Source organism: Pelodiscus sinensis, chromosome 1 (assembly GCF_049634645.1).
Source record: "Pelodiscus sinensis isolate JC-2024 chromosome 1, ASM4963464v1, whole genome shotgun sequence".
NCBI classification, from domain to species: Eukaryota; Metazoa; Chordata; order Testudines; family Trionychidae; genus Pelodiscus; species Pelodiscus sinensis.
In genome coordinates, this window is record NC_134711.1 from 317,177,536 (window position 1) to 317,201,829 (window position 24,294).

A 24,294-nucleotide genomic window follows, 5' to 3' on the forward strand; every position below is an offset into this window, starting at 1 on the left:
GACCCCCTTGCCCAGCATCTCAACAGATTTACTATGTCCAACGCTCCCCACCACACCTGCACCCTGCGCTGCACACCCTCCATTCAGTGGTCCCATCCACAGCACCCTCCCACCCAAATCCCATCACAGAACCTCCTGTGACCCGTACCCCAAAACACACACGTCTCCCATTCCCCACTGCCCAGCGGCCCCCGTGCCCAGCCTCCTGGCTGCACCCACTACCCCTCAGGGAGGTGACCTGTCCGATGGGCTGTGAGGTGGCGAGCCCTCTGAGGCAAGTGGGACCGGCTGGCTGGGAGCCACTCACACAGCAAGGCCTGTGTACTGGACTGCCCTAGGTGAGGGGCCAGCTCTATAGATGGGACCCAGTGTGGCCTGGGTCCACATCACCAATAGTGACTTTAACCGTTTTAATCTACAGTAGGTTGAATCTGGTCAGTTACCTACTTGTCACAATCCTAGGCCACTTGAAATAGCAACTGCACTATTGTTCTTTCAACTTCATAGTCTCTCGCTGAGCTTGCATTTTCCAGCCATGTTTACATCCATTTCCAGAGGCGAGCCTTTAAAACCAGTGATGCTACTCGGATTCCACATGCAATTCCAAGCAATGGCCATGATCTCAAAATACCTGGGTGTTCCTGCACAAATCATCAATAATAGAAATCTGTTCAACAGATGCCATGCACGTTTCCACAGTTTTGTTCTATTCTAAGTCAAAAGGGAAACTCTGGTACCTTAGCAATCGTGGCATGCTGAGAACAATTAAAAGCGAGCACTACAGTTTATATTGTCATCATTAGGTTTCAGAGTGAACATACACATGAGCTTAAACCATGGCCATCCATACTTCTCAAAATTACCATTTTAGTCTGGAGTCTGCCTCAGGTTGCATTTAGAAAGTTTCCTTGGCAATCAGACTACTATAGGGTAGAAGCTTAATTTATTGCAGGTATTGCCGTGTCCACCAGAAAGGGCATGCTCCCAGAGTCCAGTCCTCCCATTCCCCCTCGTGTAGCTTGCTTTAGAGCAACTCTGATCCAGCTCTGTGTGTGACAACAAGGACAAAAGGACTGCACAATTAGTGCTTCTAAACCAGTGCTCAAGGGGCCAAAAGGGTTGGGTTGTCTAGACTCTTGATAAGCTGAGGGCTGGCTGAAGCTGCATAGCTTTCTAGTCTGAGAACCTTTACAAGTGCCTGTCTCAAAGGCCATGGCAAATTCAAGCTCAAAAACTCAATGAGGGATACAAAATGCCAATGCATAAACGACTTTGTTCCTCTGACCCTTCCCCGGCCTCTTTCCAAACACAGCTATTTGCTAATAGGATTTAGATATTAAAGCAGAAAGTAATAATAATTAATAATGCAACATTCTTAAAATCTGGTACAATGTAGATTAAAAGGGGGGGTCACAGGAAATATTATTTGTAATTATTATTTATTACTGAGGTTTTGAGATCAGCAGTGACATCTCTTTCCCAAATCTTCTGTGGAATCTTTCCTTAGACAAAGGGCTTTTGGGGGCTCCTTCTGTTAGTGCGGAATTTTAATACTCATCTTTTTCTGTGTTGTGTGGGCTGTGTGTGGTGAGACAAGATTGAACCTCAAATTCTCCGGCTATTTCCCCTCCCTCTTCCCCTAGAGCCATATGGTTAGCAGCTGCCCACGCTGGATGGATTTGTATGTTTATATTTTACTTTTCAGCGTTTGGATTGAATTTATTTAAGTCTCTGATGGCAGAAGGCCCCTCCCACTGTGGGCAGGGCTCCTCCATCAGCCTTTCTTAAATACTTTCAGAAATACACTGGTGTCACTATTCAATTACAGGAGTGTGGCATGCAAAGGCCAGAGCAATTCAAGGGAATCAGCAGATGAAAATAACACATGGGCTTGAAGAAGAGGTAAGTTGGCTTGTTCCTTATGCCTGTAAAGATGCTGCCTTGCTCGATTAAATACATAGATCAATGCTCTTTCCTGCCTGCTTTAAACTTGGAAGGGGAGGGGCTGGAATTTCCTTCTGATTTTTTTTTCCTTTACACTTTGAGTGCATTGAATGTGATCCGACAGCTAATGAGTGACCTGCCCCCTGCGTGAATTGCAGGGAGAAACAATGCCTGGCAGAGCCAGAGAATGGAGGGGAACCAGTGACAAAGCTTGAGCTAGAGGGTGAATGGTTTATTTGAAAGCAGAGGGTTCTGTATGGTCCTAAAACAACCCCAAACTGCCTTTTTGAAATGAAAAGGACCTGTGTTTCATTACAGCCCTGGTCAGTTCCCTGGATATGAGGCAGCCAAATTCTTCCTAACCTGTTGAGGAAACAAAGGGGCATGGGAAAAAAACTTAAGTGATGGGTGAATTGTTTGAGAGGGGAGCGACTGAGGAGAGGGAGTTGGCAGTGAAACAATTATAATACATTGGCTAAAAGACTGTTTTGGTAGTAAGGGGGTAGGGGTAAGGAAAGACAGGAAGGGGTTTCTCTCTTTCCATCAGCTTGCCCAGTGTGTGAGCAGAGAAGCTGATACGGGAATAAATAATCTATGACACATTAACATCCAGGAATAGGTGTAAATCCTAAGCACTCCCTCTAAAACCTAAAACTGACATGGAAGGTAATAGCACAGTGTAACTTTCCCTATGGGAAATCGATCTGCTCTGTGAGTTTTGATGTAAGACTATTTCTTTTAAATGGATGTCTCAGCGTAGCATAAATTCTACCCGCAGGGCCAAATGCTGCTCTGACGTCGGTGTAACACTGTAGTAAGAGAGTCTTCCATGGTGTTGCATCAGGTTTACGCTAGCAAGAGCTGCGCACAGGGTTCAGCCCACATTTTGTTTCCTGCCTCGTGTCTAACTAGGCAGACTTGAAGGAATATATCAAAGAAATATACTGAGACAGATGAATGATGGAGGTTCATTACAAAAACCAAAAGAGGAGAGAGGAATAAAACTTGAATAGAACAAATTGGAGAGCAGCTCTGGATGAACGGCTGCATCTGGTTTTCTCAACCCCCCACCCACAGTGCACATCTCTAGATACTTGTGACCGTGATACTGACTTATGATGGAGCATCTCCCTCCAGCAGAATGACTGTTTAGAAGGGAAATGAGGACCTGGTACTGCAACCCTGTTCCAGCTGAGAAGAGGCTGAAATGAGCCCTCATTGTGCTAGGTTCTGTCCCAGGAGCTCAGGATCAGGTTTCAGGGGTCGTGAACTCCTCTTCTCCCCCAGCTTGATGGATAGATGGTAGAGGGGTCCTAATGCTGCTTTTTTGTGGCATCACATCGCAAGAGGGAAAAGCCTGAGCACCTCTGACCCGTACAGACATACGAGCTGTACAGACATATGGGAGACGCAGCTGATGCCTCAAACAGCATTTTGTGACGCTACTGAGCCGTCACCTCGGCAGCTCTTGCCTGCAAGAGTGGAAAGCTGGTTCCCTCCAGCCCTGGCTGATTCTCCCTCCCCATACTCATTTCTGTGCAATGGATATTGCTGAGAGCTTGTGTTGGCTCTTTTCTGAGACCCTTTGGCCATGATATGAAGAAATGCTAAATAATGAGGGAAGCCGCTCTAGCTTGGCTTACCTGTAGGCCCAGTCAGGGATGTATAACCAGCCAAACACCTTGAGGAAGTGACCCGGCTGTTCCTTTGGGTAGAACACCTGGTTGTGTCTCAGTGAGCTCGTCTTGCCCCTAGATGAATCAACCCTGGGGTTCCCTGGGTGGAAGGATGGTCTGTAGGATGGGCCTCCTGAGGAGGTGGGGGGGGGGGGCATGGCATTGAGGAATTCAGTTCCCACCTCTGGCTCTGTGTGTGTTATGCAAAAACCCGTGAAGTGTCCACATCTCAAACGCGTTTTTGCGCAAAAACCAAACAAACAGTAAATCGACAGAACAGAGGGCTTTTGCCGGTAGAGTAGTTCCTCTCCCCACAAGGAATGACTCCTTTTTGTGCAAGAACTCTTGTGCAGAAAGATATGTGCGGACACTCAATAAGGGTTTCTTGCACAAAAAGAGCCAATCACAAAAAGCACAAAAGTTCACTGTCCTATGTACTAGCACTTAGACCACTTACAGCAAGAGCTAAGAACAAGGGAGCTCTACAGCCTAGCCTGAGCGCCAGCTGGCTTTATAGCTCAGGCTGTAGAGACTCTTCTACTAAACTCCAGAGGGTCCAAGCTCAAATCCACCCTGTGGTGGTTACATTTCCACCGCTGGAGAACAAAACAGCAGCATAGTGCAGAGGGTAAGGTACCAGTTGGAATTCTCCTTAGGGTGTTGAATGAAGGGATCACAGAAGTTACAAAATTCAGGTGAAAGAGACCTACTGGGTGAGTGAGGCTGGTGGTTCCCACTTCTTTCAATCCACAACCCAGAGGATGGCCAAAACACCATGCTCAGTCCTGCTCCATCTACACTTCCTCCTGTGGGATCCTAGGGCAGCTAGTGGTGCAAAGGAGGCTGAAGGGTGGGATCTGTGTGTCAAAGGTCCCTCTGTGCGGGGATCGTTGGTGCAGGGTCATGCTCTACGATTGCTCCATGAATGTATAAATCCTGTTGGGGAAGAGGTGTGTTACTGCGGGGCCATTGACCTAAGTTATGCAGCTTCAGCTACAGGAATAATGTAGCTGACGGTTTGCTTACCACAGTGTCTTCACTTGAGTAAGTCAACAGCTGACGCTCTCCTGTCGATTCTGCCTACTCTTCTTGTTTTGGTGGAGCACCGGAGTTGACAAGAAAGTACTTGGCAGTTGATTTATTGTGTTTATATTAGACATGATAAATCGACCCCCGCTGGATTGATTGCTGCCCGCTGATCCAGCCTGTAATGAAGGCATGCCCTGATGGCCTGGAGTGAAATGACCATTATACATAAATCGAGAAGAGATCCAGGGAGCATCAGTCCTGAAGATGCCACAAGGAGCAGGATTAAGAGAAAATGTGTTTCCTTTTTGCAGCAATGAGCTTAGCTGCTGACTGCATGGAGAAGTGATAAAATCCACTGACTCCAAACTTGAGAGTTTCACAACATTTTGGAAAGACTCGGATGGACTAGGAATAAGGGTTTGTCTGCCATGTTATGCTTAAACAAAGCACACAAGATCTTTTATAGGGGAAAAGGCAGTACGCTGCATTTATTGAGACTACAACAGTTGCATATGCTTTTCAATCACTCACACACACGCAAACATCATGCATACGCAGTCCCGCCAGACGATGTCACAGTTACCAGTCCAGATTCTGTACCAATCTAGTGGCCAGTTAGATTGATCACAGAGGGAGAGCAGGGCCTTTGTCAGTCGATCGATCCGATGCTCCCTGGAGTTGGTGGCAAGATGAACCCAAAGTTCCATAGCAAAGCACCCTGATTTTATAATCTTTTTCTCTGTTGAAGTCTATGGATTCCGCTGTGTCAGCCTGTGACCGGAGTGTTATCTTTTTGATGTCAGTGTTCGCAAAACATTTTCCAAAGCTCATCCTGTAATCAGTTGTCTTTCAGGGGTGCTGGCTCTGCTTTAAGGCTGCCAATCTGCCTATTATCCTCTGAGTAGGGGTATGCATCGATGATTATAGATGGTTCTTCTTTGACGCCGGGTCATCTAGTTTTCACCCACGCTCACCCCTCCTTTGGCCATCTGGTCCTAAGCAATAACTTTTGCACCTTTATCTCGACACATACATGCCACTTTCACACACAAACAATCTCTTACAAGGACTTTCGAAGAAGAGCATAACATCAATATCTGCATTGGGCAAAGCAGAAAGGCATTGTAAATCAAACACTAAAGGCCTTAGCCTTCAACATTCCTCTAGTCTCATTAACACAGACACAATACCAAAACTATGTTACCCACTACATTTTAGAACAAGGAAATATAGGAAATATATACTTAACTAAAGGATTTGACTAGTACAGTATTAAATATGATTATAAATATTACCTTACATTACTACATTACTAAACCTAAAGCACAAATATAAAAAAGAATAAAACTTTCAATCCTAGCAGCCAGAGGGTTACAGAGTGTAATAGATGGTAAGAAACTGAACTGGTCACATTCTACACATTCAACATGGATCAGAAGAAGGAAGACGTGAGCTTGGAAGACAGAAATTACCATTTTGGAGCTGGTCTGCACCCAAACTTGCATTGGAATAATACAAATCATCATTGAGTTTATCACGAGACCTACTCAGGGACCCCATTGTGCTAGCTCGGTGTTGTACGTGACAGAACAAAAAGACAATCCTGGCACCACAGAGCTGGCTGGTAGTCCGTCCTGGGGCTGCTGGAGCAGCACCTAGGGTGTGTCCACCACCTAGGGCTGCAGCAGTAGCAGGGTTGGGGCAGATGCCAGAGGTTTGTTTTATTGCCCACATCTTGTCCCCTTTTTTTATAACTAAAAATACTTGTAACAGAATCTTAACCTTAGTTATGATTCTGATTAGGGATGTTAAATATCGAGCAATTAACTTATCGAGTAGTCGATGCTGTTGCTACACTTCAAAGGTGAAAGCGCCGCATGGAAGCCGGGGTTAGCTGGGGACTCTCGCTGACCCGGGCTCCAGGTGGTGCTGCCACTTTGAAATGCTACAGGGAGCCTGGCGTCAAGCTCCTCGTGGCGTTTCAAAGCAGCAGCGCCGCACAGAGCCCCGGTCAGCAAGGAAGTCTCCAGCTGATCCTGGGCCGCATGTAGCATTTCATGGAGCATGTGGCCATGGAAGGGAGGGGAGAGCGTTTGCAACCTGCCAGCACCTGTCTTTGCTTCTCCCATCCAGGAAAGTCATGCCCAGCTCAGGCTATGTCTACACTACAGAGTTTTTGCTGAAAAATGGCCATTTTTCTGCAAAAACTCGCAGAGCGTCCACACCTCAAGCATGGTTTTGCGCAAGAGAATCGAAAAAACAGAGGGTTTTTGCACAATTGGTATTCCTCTTTCCAGAGCTGTAACAAGGGTGGGGCAAGTACAGGCGCAGTACAGTTAGGGGCACAAAATTAAAAATTAGAAAGTTAAAATATTATTTCATTTTATATCTTTAATATCATCTATTTGCAATCTCAATAGATGTGCAATTAACATGTGCAATGAATAAAATTAATACAAAAAATTAAGAATTTTATCATTTTTGGGGGGCAGAGGGAGGGAGAGTGAAGTTCAGTAGCTTGCCCCAGGCGCAGAAAACCTTAGTTTCGGCTCTGCCTCTTTCTACGAGGAAGAATGCCTTTTTCTGAAAGAGCTCTTTTGCAAAAAGGCGAGTGGATGGGGAAGAGGGTTTTTATTGTGCAGAAAGAGGAAAAAGCACAGGTGCCCTGATGGCATACCAATCAGTGCTTACTTTGGAGAGAGCTTCTGTGCAGTCTGGACTCTCTTTCGCAAAAGCGCATCTCTTTTTCCATGCGCTTTTGCTGTGTGGGCGCCCTCTTCGCAAGATGTTTTTGCGGAAGATCTCTTCTGCAAAAAGCTTCTTGCGCAAGATGCCTGCAGTCTAGATGTAGCCTCAGGCAGTGCAGGAATTCAAGCTGAAAAGACAACTGCACTTTGCCACAGCCTGTGCCAAGCAAGTGCGGGGGAACGTGTATCAACTTTCTCACCGAGGTTGAAGGTTTGGAGGTGGCTGAGGGCTCCCGGGCAATCCCCTGGGATGTTCCAGTTCAAGTGGCAGAGTCCTGGGAAACGGCAGTTGCCTGGCAGGGTTTCATTACAAAGGGACGTTTGGAAGGTGACGGGACAGGGTGTGTGTTGCAAGCAGGTGCCTTTCACAAACCAGCATAACACATTGCTTGTTCATAGGCCTGATCTTAACCCTGGAAAAACCAGGGTCTGGCTTTTATAGGGCAGCGTTCATGTTCCCTTCTGTGTGATCTGTGAGAACATCATCCATTCAGCTGCACCAAAACCAGCAAGTGTGCGATTGCTCTTTCTAGTTCACTTCCTCTCTTGCCTCCCCAAGCTTTTTTTTGCTGAAAGTTACCTGCTTCTGTTTCCATCTTGCATTTTCACAGCTGACTCTTCTGTGAAGACGACATTATATGAATTGCTCCAGCACTTAGGTGTCCCAGTCATGGAACTCTTCAGAGTCAGGACAAAACTCAGCTGTGCGAGACAGAGCTTTTAGCAGCTGGACTGAGCCTCTGGAGTGAACTAGGGACCAGCCCAAACCTCACCACTTTCCACACCCACTGCCAGGCCCTCTTCTGTGACCTGCCATCTGTAACATAACCACAGAGCAGCAGGTACCTTTATGAAACCAAACCAATCCCACAACCTACCAAACAAAATGTTCCACCGCACATACAATTTTCCCCAGGCCAGAAGATGAGCAAAAGAACAACCACACTTGACAAACTTCAGTCACTGATGGTATGACTGTAAGATGCTCTGAGAAGAGAAGAGAGAAGTTACCCAGCCTCATTTTAGTGGTTCATGCACACAAAGGACTGGAATGCAATTGAATCAAGTGAAACCCTAGCATTTGTGAAAGTCTTAAAGCGAGTATTCAACCCGCTGTATTCAGAACAGTTATTTTGCCCTTACTGTGCAGTGGGGGAGATCTATTCTGGCCACTTGACACTCTTTCAAAAACAGAATGATTTGCGCTTGCTTGTTGACACACACAAGTTAAACGTATTTATGTACAACCTGCCTCAAATGCTTAGTGCATTGACCCCTAATTATCCCCAGCAAGCTTTCATTACTACCAACAGCAGAGCACTTTGCAGGCGAAAATGCTATATAAATTCTAATGATTATTATTAAATGAGGCCTATAGCCAACCTTCCAGCCCTAAAGAGTTCCCTTTCAAAGAATAGCCTTAAAGGAATGCAGAGGAATTGTGAATTGAATGACAATAAATCATTAGGAATTGGGAGGGTTTTTTTGTTGTTGAGAAATTACTTGGGTTTGGCACAGTTTTGAACAGTTAGATTAGTCTCAGACCATGTTCCTAAAATACCTTTTGTTCTTAAGGTTAATAATTATGACTTCATTTTAATGGCAAGGAAATGGCAGGATAGCTTATATGGCTTTGAAAAAAATCTCCTATTGTTGATGCTTAATATTAGAGTTAGCCAGGAAATTATTTATTTTTCTCTGTTGAAATTTAATAGTATTTATTTTTGTTGACATTTTTTGTTTAATCAAAAAACAGAAATTTGTGGTTAAAACATGGAAACACAAGAGGGGACGTTGATTGCTGAAAACACAGACATTCAGTTTGGAGATTTTTGGTCAAAACCTGAAAAGTGTTGATGAAGATGAACATTCTTTTGCAAACATATGTTTTAGTGAAAGATTTTTTTTTCTTTTTGGTCAGAAAAGTTTTGCTGCCTCCTTCTCCCAAATAAATAAAAACCAGCCAGTTGTACTTAGTATCTTTTATGGCCTGGTAGGCAGTGTGATTGGGAATGGCCCTGTATGGAACCTACCCAGAAAGGATATTTCTGGCGACACAAGTTCTGCCGGCAGCATTACCACCCATATATTTACCCTTCACGGCACATCAGAGTGTGGCAGAATATGCTACAGCTCTGTACAGGTGCACTAGGGAAAGGGTTCCCCCTTATGCTCCTAGTGAGGCATAATTCTGTCTTCACTCTCTGTGTTGTATGGCTACAGCAGAGAACCTGACGCCAAGACACACAGTGTGTAACTTGGCTGTTTGCTTGCAGTTTCATCTGTGGGTTTTTTTTCTTTCAAACTAGAGGTGGGGAGTGAATCAAAATCCACCCATTCTTGACATCTTTAAAGCCTGGGTGTAACCCACACACCAGGGCTATGTCTACCCTGGCGGGTTATTGCTCAAGAATGGCCGTTCTTCTGGAAAGCGTCCGCACTACCCACCCGCTCTTGCGCAAGAAGATTTACAGTACAGTGTGGTAAGAGAGGGCTTCTTGTGCAAGAGCTATGCTCTTTTTTAACAGGTATAAGCCCTCTTGCTCAGGAGCTCTTGCGCAAGAGGGCAGTGTGGATGCTCAGCAGGGATTTCTTGCGCAAGAAATCCCTATGGCTAAAATGGCCATCAGAGCTTTCTTGCACAAGAGAGTAACCACACTGCCATGGATGCTCTTGCACAAAAGCACATCTCGCATATGGCAGTGAGGACATTTTCTTGTGCAAGACTTCCTGTGCAAGAACCCTTGTGCAAGATGTTCTTGTGCAAGAAGCCGCCAGTGTAGACATAGCCCTAGTGTGGTTACTGAGTAATGCAAGTGGTACCTAGACCATGGGCAACAGTTAAGACCAAGAGACCTCTACAGCAGGGGCTGGGAGCCAGCTGGCTTTTAGCTCAAAGGGTAGAGGCTCCTATACTCCACTTCAGAGATCCCAGGTTCAAATCCTCCTGGTGGTGGTTACAAGGGCACCTCTCTGTTTTGGGTGCCCAATCTTTGAATATCAGGGCCTTGTAAGGTGTACCAAACTGGGCATCCGAGAAATGAAGGACAATGGTCTGTTCTAGGCATTAAACCTGGCTGGGTGCCTAACGTTCGTTATCTCAGACCCAGCCAGAGGACTGGCCTGATGTGTCAGAGGTGCTGAGATCGCCCACAGCTCCCTGGTGACTATTATCTGTTATTGTTTACAATCCAACACTGTGGCCATGTGTATTCTGTTGGCGTGTTATGAATGGCTGAAAAAGCCACTCCAACCCACTTGCCAAATGTTGTAGCAGATGGGAGGAGGGGTTGTGTTGCTGTGGGATGGGCAGGGTTGGAAGCCCTAGTAAAAAAGCTGTTAGCACTTCCTTAGCTGAATAAGAGTACTCCTTTAACTCCCCCTTTTGTACCCCAGTGATCCCACAAAGCTCGATGGGCCCTCAGCACAGACTGTACTAAAAAAGGAAGCAGGTTTTTCTTATACTCATTCAAAAGGGTCCCATTCACAGTAAAGTCTCCCTTTGGCTATGTGACTTAATGGAGGTGTCTCGTTCCCCCATCGAGAGTATGTGTGTCGTTTTTTTATCACCTCACTCAAATAGTGAGAAACCAACAGTCCAGTTAGAGACGCTCACCTGGAACGGGCGACGGGACAGGTAACTCAATGATTGTTTGTTCAATCTTGGTGTGGACAATGGATGCACAAGCTAGTTTGGAACCTGTGAAAGACTTGATTGTACATAGTCCAGTACTTGCCCTATTCAGTCCTGCATTGCCCACAATTGTGGCTATTGATGCTTCTGATTATGGACGTGGGGCTGTTCTCACACAACTTCATGAGGACAACACAGAGAGGACGTTGCATTTGCTTCAAGGACACTGAGTGATGCTGTGAGAAAATATTCTACATTTGAAAAAGAAGCACTTGCTTGTGTCTGGGCTACTGAAAAATGGAGAACTTACTTGTGGGGCCGCACATTCAAGTCACGCACAGCCCACAGCCCTTTGACAACATTGCCAACCACGAAAGGACTAGGAAGAGCAGGAAATCTTAGTGCTAGATGGTCTGCAAGACTACTCTTTCAATTATGAACTGGAATATAAGCCTGGAAACCAAGCTGATTGCCTTTCTCACCTGCCTTTGTCTTCACCTGATGGTTCACTGGAGGATGAGGATGAAGTAGTTGCGCTTATTACAAGCACTCTTACTGCAGTTACAAGAGAGCAATTCCAAGTTGCTTGTTTAGCATGTCCAATTCAACAAAAGCTATGGGAATTTCTGACAAAGAGATGGCCCAGTAACCCTGAAAACCGTGACCCAGTTTTGCTGCCTTATTTTAGAGTTCAGGATGAACTTTCTTTGCTTGATGGCTACGTGCTATGAGGTACACACTGGCTACTTGTGCCAGAATAATTATAGTCAAAACTCATACACCTGGCACATGATACTCATGAAGGAATTGTCAGAAGCAAACGACTACGGGGTCTGTATTGGTGGCCAGACTGAAACAATCATAAAATCCAGTGTAATTTGCCAAATGCATGATAAGACAACAGTGACATGTACCCCTCCACTATAGCCTGTTCCTCTTCCTGATTCTGCATGGGAAAAAGTTGTGATTGACATTGTAGGACCCTTTTATACTGCTCCAACTGACTGTCATTATGCCATCACTTCAATAGACTATTTCAGTAAATGGCCTGAAGTAGCGTTTACATCACAAATCTCTTCTTCTATGGTAATTAAGTTCCTCTCTACAGTTTTTAGCAGGGAAGGTAACCCCAGAGAACTGGTTTTGGATAATGGTAGTCAATTTACTTCCCTGGAATTTGAAACTTTTCTAGCAGAGAAGAACATGTTACATAGAAGATCATCCATGTATTACCCTCAAGCCAATGGGGAAATAGAAAGGTTTAACAGAAGCCTGAAAGAGTTTGCAAATGGCTACCGGAAGGGCGATCGTGGATAACCTTCATTACTGATTTCTTGCAAGCATGCAGGGCTACATAATATGCCACAATGCAAAGATCACCCGCAGAGTTACTGCATGGAAAACAGATTAATACTAAACTGTACATTGCTGGATTGTTAAAGTCAAGACCTGATACACCAAAAGAGGATGATGTGAGAAAAACAGTTGAATAGAACCAAGAAAAATATAAGGCTTTCACAGACAAATGGTGGCGTGCTAAGGAACCAAAGTTTGAGTGTGGTTCCTTTGTTAGAGTAAGAAAACCTGGAATCCTATGCAAAGGGGACCATAAATTCACATCTCCACTTGAAATCATTGAGAAGAGGGGACCTTGCACCTATCGACTTTCTGATGGGCGTGTATGGAATGCTTCTTATCTTGTTTGTGTGTAGACGCAGACTGTTATTTCGGAATAATGTTATTCCAAAATAACACTGCTGTGTAGACATAGTCTAAAGGGTAATATCGACTAAAGAATTGAGGGCTTCATAGTATTAGTGCTGCCTCAGGTATTTGTAGCTATTGTGACATGCAGGGTTCTGGAGAAAGCTGTAATGTGAGGATTTTGGTTGCGACTAGACTAGACGCTGCAAGTCCTGACCGTGGCTGCAGCTAAAATATGTTCATTTTTTGAATTCATTTCCCTACTGAATTAATTCTTCTGATTGTTTTTTGATGCACTGTATGGCATTCTCTCTATTACATTTGTCTAGAATGAACATAGCCATCTGGGAGAGCAACTGAGATAATGCAGAAATGCTGGTAGTGCGAAAAGGGCAAACACTTCAATGGTTGGAGTTGCTCTCAGGACTGCAAGGGATGCTTTGGAGTTTTGTAGGGAAAGAAACCGTCCATTTGGGTCTGCAGGCAGAAGATGGGAGGAAGTTGTGGAGGAACAGACTGCAGTTCTTTAGGTGTGTCATGGTCAGCATTCCACTTTTTGGCAAAAGCCAACTGCTCAAGGCCCTTTTCCTCTGAACCCTAAAGGGGTGTCCTGACCACATGGGGCCAGAGAGAGGGGCCAAGGTGATGTCGCTGTCCCTACCAACTCCAGCTGAATCCCAGCCACCACCTGAGATGAAACAGCATCAGACTTAGCAGCAGCAACAGCAGCTCCCACTCATCTCAACCAACTTCTTCTCTTCTACCCAAAAAGACAGTATCACCAGAGACGGTCATATAAGGTGGTTTTTCCTTCCCTAAATTCTCCAGGTAAAGGGAGAGGAAACAAGATCTGGTGTTAAAATGGAAGCCTTATTTTATAGTTTAATTCCAAATGTTTTAACTATTTTTTCCTTCTGTTTAATATTGGTTGGGGACTGGGTTATGTTAACGCTTAGTCCATTTAAATTCATACAACACCACCTTCCAGCATGGCGTCTCCACTGTTCCTGCCTAGGAGAAAATGGTTTCTTCCTATTTTGTTTAAAGCTTGTCAAAAGTTCATTCTCCTCCTCTTGGCTGCTGTCATTCAGTTTTATTTTAAATCATTTTATTCTTCATTCTCCTGGCTCCAAAAGCTTAATTTTTAACCACATCATGGCCCATGCAATTGCAGAATAAAGTAGCATTTGGAGCACATTGGCTGATCTGGGATCTGCACTCAAAGGGCTACTCTCCAGAACTTTTGGAAAGGCCTTCCTTTACCCCCTGCAGACTTTACCTTGCTACTCCAATCCCTGGAAAGAGGCAAAGAGGCATCCGCTGCTTTATTCCTACTGACCTCTATTGACTGATTCAATATTATTTTGTTAGCACTACACAGCTATCCAATATATGGATAAAGTATGATTTTTCTAAAGAGCTGTTTCCAGTTAGCCATCTAGATGAAATATTAATGTAGGTACCATTTGAAAATCTGGCCACTTAATGTACATGCCAGTAGTTGTTGCTTGGCACTGAGTATGTTTGAAGATCTGGGCCACAGTGGATATCCTAATATCAAGGACTTTCATCTCAAGCCTATTCAAAATGCTAAAGAAATGTCTAGGCAAAACATAATGTGCCTGGAATTAAGATTTGTATTCTACTAAAAACCTCTAAGGGAACATTTGTCATTTTTCTCAGAAAAACAGAAATATTAGAAATCCTAGAAATTCCATATTAAGGTGAAACTTAAAGAAAAAGACTCATGAACACCTAAATAACCTTAACTTTGCTCTTTAACTCTTTCTTACAGAAAACTGAAAAACAGGAGATGGGTTTTTAGAGTCACCATTGGATAATCCATCACTGCTGGTCATAGCTCAAACACAGACAGCTTATGTGGTGAGTAGCCTTAGTTATGAATCACCTTTCTTAGGTGGTTAGGAGCTAGGATAGGGGAGTCCTTTCTCTGTTGTTGTTGTTTGTTAGTAGGGCTGATGTTGCCCCTGTTGTCAACAATCCAAATAAAGACAGTGTCTATCTGACAAAACTTGCTCTAGGGTTGTAACAGGCAACTAAACAGACACGTAACAATAAATGCAGATAGGTTTGCATAACTTAGAGTTTTGTAGGTCACAGTAGGTCACCAGTCTAACCAATGTCTAGTTTGACCAGTCGGAGAGGCACAGGAAATCCCATTCACAAAGGCTGCACAACTTCATCTTCCTGAAAACACCGAAACGGGAAGGATTATTGTTGGTTACTTGAGTCTTAATGTGCAAGTTGGCATATTTTTAGATTTACACCAGCTGACACATGACACCAATTTACACCAGTTCATAGATTAGCAACAGGGTTTATGGCCCTTTAACAGTTGCCGGCCCTTTAAGATAAGCTGATCTGAGGCTTGAGGACATTCCATCGGGGCCTCCCTGGAACCACGGCTGGAAAGTTCTGTGTCTGTTGGGCAACAGCTACTGGGATGCGAGATGCAGCAAACCAGGTCTCTGAGTAGAGAGAGAGAAGGGACAGAGCAAACCGAGACAAGGGCTGTGGGGCAATGCAGTGTGAAAAGGCTATAGAGACCAGGGAGAGAGTTAATAACAAGCTGGTGTCAATACTGGGCAAGGAGAAGCAGATTCAGCCTGGGAAAATGAAGCTGGGAGATTTCGGGACAAATGGTCTGTCATACTACTTGGGAAGGAGAAACCCAAGCAGCAGTAAGGTTGAAACCTAGGGGCAATAAGGGCTGATGAATGGATGTGAGATGGATGTAAAACAGTGAATGAAATGTTGGGTTTTATACACAGATTACACAATGGGAGCTCAGACTAGAAGGCACCTTGTGTCTTTTGGTTGCTTCTGCTCACCCCACTATTTTTTTTTAGTTCTGAAAAAAATAGTAGTGGGTTGAGAATGGTGGAAATGATTGACAAGGAAAAACTAAGGCATCAAGTCATTGGCATGGTGCGCACATGAAATGTGGATTCTGCCCTATGGCACACCCATAGTTGTCAATTTGGGAGCTCTAAGACTGCTCTGGGAATGTATGAAGTAAAAATGGCCCAAATTCTGAGGTTCCTGTTAGGCAAATTTTCAATTTTTTCCTAAATGTCTAATCCTGTTTGCATTGATGCCAGGAATAAAGCTTCTCAAGTAAGGACCGAGGAAAAAACCTGTTCCCACAATAGCCAAGAACTGGAGCTTAATGAAAAGATGCAAAACACGCAAGCTATGCAAAGAGAATAAGAGCATTAAATCTGCTGTAATGCTCCTGGACAGAGGTCATGGTCAGGCCTGTCAGTAATCTATACAGCTCGTTTCTGACACTAAATAACATCCAGTTCTTCAATTTTATTGCTATTCTAGTGATATTTAGGGTCTGGCTTAAAGCTGCAAGCCTTAGAGGCAAGTGATTGAGAATCTTGGCTTTATTAAAGAAAATTGTTGTGGAATGTAACCTAATGGCTTAAAAAAGAGAGAAAAAAATCCAGCACTTGCTTAAGCTATTTTCCTGTTATTTTGAGGTCTGACTAATGATTTTTGAATGCTTGGTATTGGCAGAGCTGTAGTGATATATGTAAAATCTTTTTCATAGGTTGAGTTGCATGAAACATACACTGCCATACTTCACTGTCATTTGCATCATTGCAGGAGGGAGAATTTAACACAGAATGTGTTCAATAGAGTTTGGTAACTAATTTGACCAATTTTGCCTCTTTTTCTGTTGGCAAATAGTCTGTGAATGACTCAGGAGATTTTTGAATGGATCTATTGTTTCGAATGATTTATCAAATAACTTCAAATAAAAAAATGAACTCTTGCTCTGTCAGTCATTCACAAGCAGCTCATTGTGTGGAAACATGCATAAGGATGGAAAGTGCAAACTGCATATATCTATTTTTAACTAGTATTGTATTTTATAAATTAGGTCAAGAAGCCAAAGCCCTGAGTGACTTACTAAACCTTGCAGGAGACATTCCTGATTTCAGATCAGAACAGGTAATATGTATGAAGTGACAAACAATCACTTCCTAAGCTCTCTAGTATAACAAAATCACTTTTGCCTACTTAGTGCTCATAAGAGGCATTTTCAATGGTGCTTCTGTGTTCTCCCACAGGTCTTTTTTTGTTTTCCTATTTCTTGCACCATAATGTCACTACTTTCTTGTCAGGTGAAATACTTCTTCATATAGGGTACGTTTAGACTACAGGCTTCTGTCGACAGAAGTTTTGTCGACAGATACTGTCGACAAAACTTCTGTCGACAAAGAGCGTCTACACTACATTGAGTTCTGTCGACAAAGCAAGCTGCTTTGTCGACATGGTAGTGTGGACGCAAAGGACAGTTTAGATGCAATAACACCTTCTGTCGACAGAAACTCTGTCGACAGAAGGCGTTATGCCTCGTAAAATGAGGTTTACCAGCGTCGACAAAACTGCTGAGTTCTGTCGACGTTATGTCGACAGAACTCAGCGGTAGTGTGGACGCAGGTATAGTTTTGTCGACAAAAGTCCACTTTTGTCGACAAAACCCTGTAGTCTAGACACACCCTAACTCATACTGTTGTGCCACTTGCGGAACTCACGCATTAGTTGTAATTTTTCTGGAAGTCATAGAATCATGGAGTCATAGAATAATAGGACTGGAAGGGACCTCGAGAGGTCATCGAGTCCAGCCCCCCGCCCTCAAGGCAGGACCAAGCTCCGTCTACACCATCCCTGACAGATGTCTATCTAACCTGTTCTTAAATATCTCCAGAGAGGGAGATTCCACCACCTCCCTTGGCAATTTATTCCAATAGTTGACCACCCTGACAGTTAGGAATTTTTTCCTAATGTCCAATCTAAACCTCCCCTGCTGCACTTTAAGCCCATTACTCCTTGTCCTGTCCTTAGAAACCAAGAGGAACAAATTTTCTCCTTCCTTCTTGTGACACCCTTTTAGATATTTGAAAACCGCTATCATGTCCCCCCCTTAATCTTCTTTTTTCCAAACTAAACAAGCCCAGTTCATGAAGCCTGGCTTCATAGGTCATGTTCTCTAAACCTTTAATCATTCTTGTCGCTCTTCTCTGTACCCTTTCCAATTTCTCCACATCTTTCTTGAAATCTGGCGCCCAGAACTGGACACACTACTCCAGCTGAGGCCTAACTAGTGCAGAGTAGAGTGGCAGAATGACTTCACGAGTTTTGCTTACAACACACCTGTTTAAAACCCTACACACTGAATAACTTCATATGCAATCTTCTTTGTTGCTACTAAAGGCCCAGTCTACACTTGAAAGTGGTACCAGTACACATGGCTGGGATTTTTTTTTACACTAATATAGTGATAGTGGTACAACTTTTGATGTGGTTGCAGTTGTACCTGTATAAATATGTCTGAGGCTATGGCTGCACAGCACACCATATAACCACTGTACAGCTGTGCTACTGCAGCTGCAACCTTGTAAGGCACACAATATGGCTGCTCTTTATCTCTGCGAGAGAGCTCTCCTGGTGGCATAGTAAAACCATCCCTAACAACATGCGGTAGCTTTGTCGACAGGAGTGCAACTCCCACTGCCGAAGCATTGTCCACACCGGTGCTGTTCATTGTTAAACCTCTTGTCATTTGCCCCTGAATGACAAAAGTTTTATTAGCGAAAGAGTTAGAGGAGAAACAGGTGACCCAGGAGCAGATGGGGTAAATGGAACTGCTTTATTGCCCATGTGTGTTAGCCTCGGACCCCCAGCACAACATTCTGAGTGGCAATGATTATGCATCAGTTACACTCCTTTATCCATGTTGTTATGTTAATTCACATGCCTATCACTACTTTCATAGAATCATAGAACCCTAGGGCTGGAAGAGACCTCAGGAAGTTATTGAGTCCAGCCCTCTGCCCAAAGCAGGACCATAAACCCTTATATAGCAAAGTTAATTCCCATACACTGAATATTAATTCCCTTCCCCCCCCCCCCCCCCCCCAGGCATCCTTCGATCCTGAAGGATCATGGGTTTGTGCCCTTGTTGGACTCATTCGAGCAGTGTCTTCTGTGGCTGTGCAATCCAATCCGGGAATGGCAGTCCTTTCCGCACTGTGAGCAACAGTAGGCAGGACTCTCTTGTCTTCTGCTTCCTTCACCAAGATAGTTTCATACATAGCAAGAGCTTCCTTCACTTCCTGTTTCCAAGCATGCTTGTCTAAGGCGAGCGAATGCCAAGTGTTCACACTGATAGAGAGAGCGCTGAGATCCCGCTTGCACGTGTCCTTATAGCGCAATTTAGGTCACCCTTTCGGCCTCTTTCCAGACGCCAGTTTGCCAAAGAGAAGGTTCTTCGCTATTCAGCCGTCCAACATGCGTGAGACACGGCCAAGCCAGCGAATATGCCTCTGCTTGAGAAGGGTGAACATGGAGATGGTGCCCACCCTCTCAAGCACTGCGCTATTGGGGATCTTGTCTTGCCATGAGATACCGAGTATACGCCTAAGGCAGCGCATATGGAATGTGTTGAGCCGCTGCTCTTGTTTTGAGCACAAAGTCCATGTTTCACTGGCGTACAACAGTGTGCTCAAAACACAGGCTGAATAGACCTGCACATTGATGTGTACAGTGAGCTGCTTATTGGCCCATACTCTCTTCGTCAGCCTGGAGAATGTTTTGGCGGCTTTTCCAATGTGCTTGTAAATCTCGCTATCAAATGACAAGTTGTCCGAGATCGTAGAGCCTAGGTACACGAACTCATGGACGACTTCCAGTTCGTAATCTAACACACTGATAAATGGCTTGTTACCCAAGCTTTGGCCCATCGCCTGGGTCTTCTTTAAGCTGATGGTGAGGCCGAATTCCATACATGTGTCCGCAAAGCGAGTTATGAGTGACTGTAGTTCCTGCTGAGTGTGAGCAGCAATAGCTGCATCGTCAGCAAAAAGGAACTCCCTTAGATGCTTCATAAGCACCCTGGTCTTTACTCTAAGCCTCGACAGTTTGAAGAGGTTGCCGTCCATTCTCGTGCAGAGGAAGATGCCCTCTGTAGCAGTTCCAAAGGCATATTTGAGCAAAACTGCAAAGAAGATGCTGAACAGTGTTGGAGCCAGCATGCACCCCTGCTTCACTCCGCTGAGACTCTCGAAGGGTTCGGATGTGGATCCGTTGTATATGATGGTCCCCCTCATGCCATCATGGAAGACCCTAATAATGCTGAGCAGAGTTGGAGGACAGCTGAACTTAGCCAGAATTGCAAACAGACCTTTTCTACTGACAAGGTCAAATGCCTTGGTCAGATAGATGAAAGCAATATACAAAGGTTTGTTCTGTTCCCTGCACTTTTCTTGTAGTTGCCTAACAGAGAAAACCATGTCTATGGTAGACCGTTCAGGTCTGAACCCACACTGAGACTCAGGGTAGACTCTCTCTGCAAGAACATGGAGTCTCTTCAGGACAACACGTGCAAATAGCTTCCCCACAGAGCTGAGAAGGGAGATGCCGCGATAGCTGTTGCAATCACTTTTGTCTCCCTTGTTCTCGTAGACAGTAACGATATTAGCATCCCTCATATCTTGCGGTACGCTGCCTTCTCTCCAGCATTGGCAGAGTATTCCATACAGCTCTGAGACTAGGGTACCGTTAGCGCATTTAAGGATTTCCGAGGGAATACCATCTTTCCCTGGGGCTTTTCCAGAAGAGAGTGCTTTTAGCGCGTTGCTAAGTTCTTCCATGGTGAGTTCAGCATCAAGTTCAGTCATGGTGGGCAGAGGTTCGATGGCATTCAGGGCTCTCTCTGTAACTACGGACTCTCCATCTGCTTGGTTCTGTCCTTCAAAATCTCGCCTGTGGCCGACTTAAGTGGGGCAGTCTTCCTTTGTGTTGGACCAATGACCTGCTTGATCCCATTGTACATTCCTCGCATGTTACCAGTGTCCACGGCTTGCTGAATATTGGAGCAGAGTTGGAGCCAGTAATCGTTGGCACACCACCGAGCAACCTGCTGCACTTGACTCCGAGCAAACCGGAGCGCCTGCAGGTTCTCCTCACTGGGAGAGGACCTGTATGCAGCCAGTGCCTGTCTCCTCTGCTCAATCAGGGGCGTCAGCACTTCAGTGTGGGCTTCAAACCAATCAGACTTGACTGTCTTCTTCCCAAAGATAGATATTGAAGTATCATAGATAGCATCCCGTAGTTGTTCCCATCTCTTGCTGAGATCAGTGTCATCCCAATGGGGCAAGGCCTCTTCAAGTGCTTGGACAAACTCACATACTTTTGAAGGGTCACAAGTCTTACCCGTGTCAATGTGCGGCCTCCCTTCCTTTCTGGAGCAAAAAAATCTTCGCGGCTGGATACACACCTTACTGCACACAAGCAAGTGGTCAGTATCACAGTCTGCGCTGTGGTAGCTGTGTGTCATCCTGACACTACCTAAATGGCTGCGTTTGGTGAGGACAAGGTCAAGCTGGTGCCAATGTTTCGATCTTGGGTGTCGCTACGAAACTTTGTGCTGGGGTTTGACATTGAAAAAGGTATTGGTTACGCAGAGATCATATTGGGAGCAGAGTTCAAGGAGGCGCTGTCCATTTTCATTCATCTTCCCTGTTCCAAACTGTCCCAGACAGGATGGCCAGCTGTGATGGTCGCTGCCAACTCTGGCGTTAAGTCGCCAAGGATGAATAGCAGCTCATGGGAAGATACCTCACTGATGGCAATATTAAGTTCATCGTAGAACTTGTCCTTATCTTCCTGGGCAGAAGTTAAAGTAGGCGCATAAACGCTGAAGATGTTGGCCATGCCCACTGATGTTTGAAGCTGGATTTTCAGCATTCTCTCAGTTCCCACATTTGGTGGTATGACCGAGCCAACTAGGTTGTTTCTAATTGTGAAGCCAACACCATGTTCCCTGGTCTCTTCTGGAGGCTTCCCGTGCCAGAAAAAGGAAAAATCCTTCTCCCAGAGACATCCAGAGGACGATAGCCTTGTTTCCTGGAGGGCCACAATGTCCATCTGCAGTCTTAATCCCAACCAAAAGTGCCAATGTAGACATAGCCTTCTACAGTTACAATGTTTCCCCTTTTTGACCCACACAGATAGTCAATGTCTGAGGCCCTGAGTGTGAGGCAATAGTCAGGTATTTCTTTGATGCAGTTTTGTTTATTTACAAAGTCCTGTGTCTCTGAACGCAGAAGGGATTACATTGCAGGAAACAGCTTATTTTGCTCACAAAACCAAGAGCCTGAGCCTGGTAGCCTGTAGGTATTTGCTGGGCAAGACAAGTAAAGGCAGTAAAGCAATGAGCCTGCAAGCTATAGCTTGAGCAGTTAGCATAGGATTTTGCCACCTATGTGCCTAAGTATTACTGAGTTACCCAGTAGTTACCCTGAGCTATTAGGGAACAGAGAATATCAAGTTTAGGAGATTTATGTGTAAGGCCAAGTAACTACACTGGAATATGCACTTGACACCAGCTTTTGGACAGTGCCGAGTAAGAAGAAAATCTGCAGATACATAACCACAGATTTGCCTTGACCACAAGGCGATGTATATGACAATAAGTTGAGATCATTAAGGGTGTGTCTACTGTGTTGTTGAAAAGGTGTATTTTTCATCTAAAAGCCTTTTGATGGAAAAGCTTCAATAAGCTCTGAAAACAAGGGATGATGTATGAAGACTCACAGAAGGAGACATTGTCTGCTGTCACTGAACAAGGGACTTCATTAGGATAATGGAAATAATATTATCCACCCCGTTTCTTTTTCCCTTACTATAGAGCTTCTGCACAGAATCTTCCCTAGTTCCCTTCCTGCCAAGTCTTAAAGAAACAGTGCACATATCTTCACATCCATCTTCCCCTGCCAGTGTTGGCAGGCCAGTGGAGGAGGCTGGTAGCTTGTTCTTTGAAAATTCCCTTTTACATTCAGTCTGCTACATTCAAGATCATGTTTGCCCTAATGGGATTACACAGTAGCTCTAACTCGGGGAAAGCCTGCTGGTCAGACAGGCTAAGTAAAATGTGTGATCTAGAGAGGCAAGAGCAGATATGGGACAACTGTCTGCTAATGATTTGCAGTCTCATTTCAGAGGGAAAATGAGATAAGCCCCCTCAGATGGACAGACGTTCTGTTGCACTCAAGAAGCTCAAGTCTGGGAAGTTGAAGGTGGTGCGTCGGCACTTGCTGCAGCGGTACGAACATCAGCCCTTCATCTCCTGCCTAGCGGGGTTCTACAGCTGCCGGTGGAAGCGATACCAGCGAAGGAGGACTGAGCCGGGGCAATGCTGCTGCAAGTTGGTACGTGAGCCATGCTACTGTTACTGTGAAATGTAAATTACAGGACAAGTCCATCATCATGCTTGTATCCAAAAGGTGCTTTGGGCCAAAATCTGTCCTGATTTATGCTTCAGGGAAATTACTAGTATCTCTGAAGGATAATAGAAGATACTGAACTTTAGACATTTTAAAATCAGCAGGTCCAGTTAACTTGCCTCAGAGAGTTTTAAAAGAGCTGGCTGATGAACTCTCTGGACCATTAATGTGTGTCTCTGTGTGTGTGTGTGTGTGTATTTGTTTATTTGGAGCCCAGTAGAAGTTCCAAAAGACTGGAAGAAAGCTAATGTTGTGTCAGTATTTTAAAAAATGTAAACAGGATAACCCAGGTCATTACAGGCCTGTCAGTCTGAAATAACTCTAGGCTGAGAAAGGACTCAGTTAATAAAGAATTAATGGAGGGTAATGTATTTCCTGCAGATAAACATGGATTTCTGGAAAATAGCTCCTGTCAAACTGACATGATTTTTTTGAGGCTTTTACAGGACTGGTAAAAGAAGTGTTGACACGTATACTTATGTAAGGGGTTTGACTTGGTACAACACAATATTGTGATTACAAGCTAGACTGCTATACAATTAACATGGCGCACATTATATGGATTAAAAACTGGCTAACTGATAGGTATCAAAATGAGATTGCAAATAGGGGAATTGTCATCAAGTGGGTGTATTTCCAGAGGGTGCTCTCAGAGATCAGTTCTATGCTATTTATCGATGACCCAGAAGAAAATATAAAATCATCACTAGTGAAGTTCCACAAAACCTGGGGAGAGTAATTAATGAAGAGGCCAGGTCGCTAATTCCGAGCACTCTGGATCATAAACTGGGAACCTGGGGGATCTGACTGATGTCTTTCTCTGTGTGATTCATAAGTAGCTCTGAGAGCAGATGTGCAATTTGGCTTGGTGTGGGGCTGCACATGCTGTTGTACTGAGTGATAACAGGACCTGGAGGGGTTTGCTGCTTGTCACTAGTAAAGCATTGAGAGAGACAGCCCAGGCTGGGGGAGCAAGGGTGGGGACACAGCGGTTCCACAATCTCAGGCTGCACCACAGAGGTCCCATCACACATGGCTTTTCACATGAAGGAAGAATATTTCCATGTAGAAATTTTTCCATCACACAGGAAGTTCCTGTGTTTCAGGATTGACTGAGAGAAGTGTTCTCTGTAAGCTGAGCACTTTGGCAGCCACCCAGGAGAAATTCAAATGCCGCCCAGTTGATTAGCAGAGTGCCCACAGATGGCACCACGTCTTTCTACTGGTGGTGCACATCC

At 44.7% G+C, this 24,294-nt stretch overlaps 1 protein-coding gene across 7 annotated transcripts in view; it reads left to right on the forward strand.

Moving 5' to 3' along the window:
- Positions 1-1,790: 1,790 nt before the first annotated feature.
- The window catches only part of GDPD4 (glycerophosphodiester phosphodiesterase domain containing 4), a 60,241-nt gene continuing 37,737 nt past the window's right edge, over positions 1,791-24,294 (forward strand). For 3 of the 7 annotated variants that reach the window (XM_006131929.3, XM_025189122.2, XM_014577974.3), the window contains exons 1-4: positions 1,791-1,902; positions 14,530-14,618; positions 16,648-16,718; positions 22,773-22,981. In XM_006131929.3, the coding sequence (XP_006131991.2) occupies positions 22,799-22,981 (183 nt within the window). In that variant the 5' untranslated portion in view covers positions 1,791-1,902; positions 14,530-14,618; positions 16,648-16,718; positions 22,773-22,798. Of the gene's footprint in view, positions 1,903-14,529; positions 14,619-15,142; positions 15,220-15,276; positions 15,437-16,647; positions 16,719-22,761; positions 22,982-24,294 lie in introns of those variants that run through there. The other 4 variants (XM_025189119.2, XM_025189120.2, XM_025189121.2 and 1 more) reach the window with 4 other exon arrangements.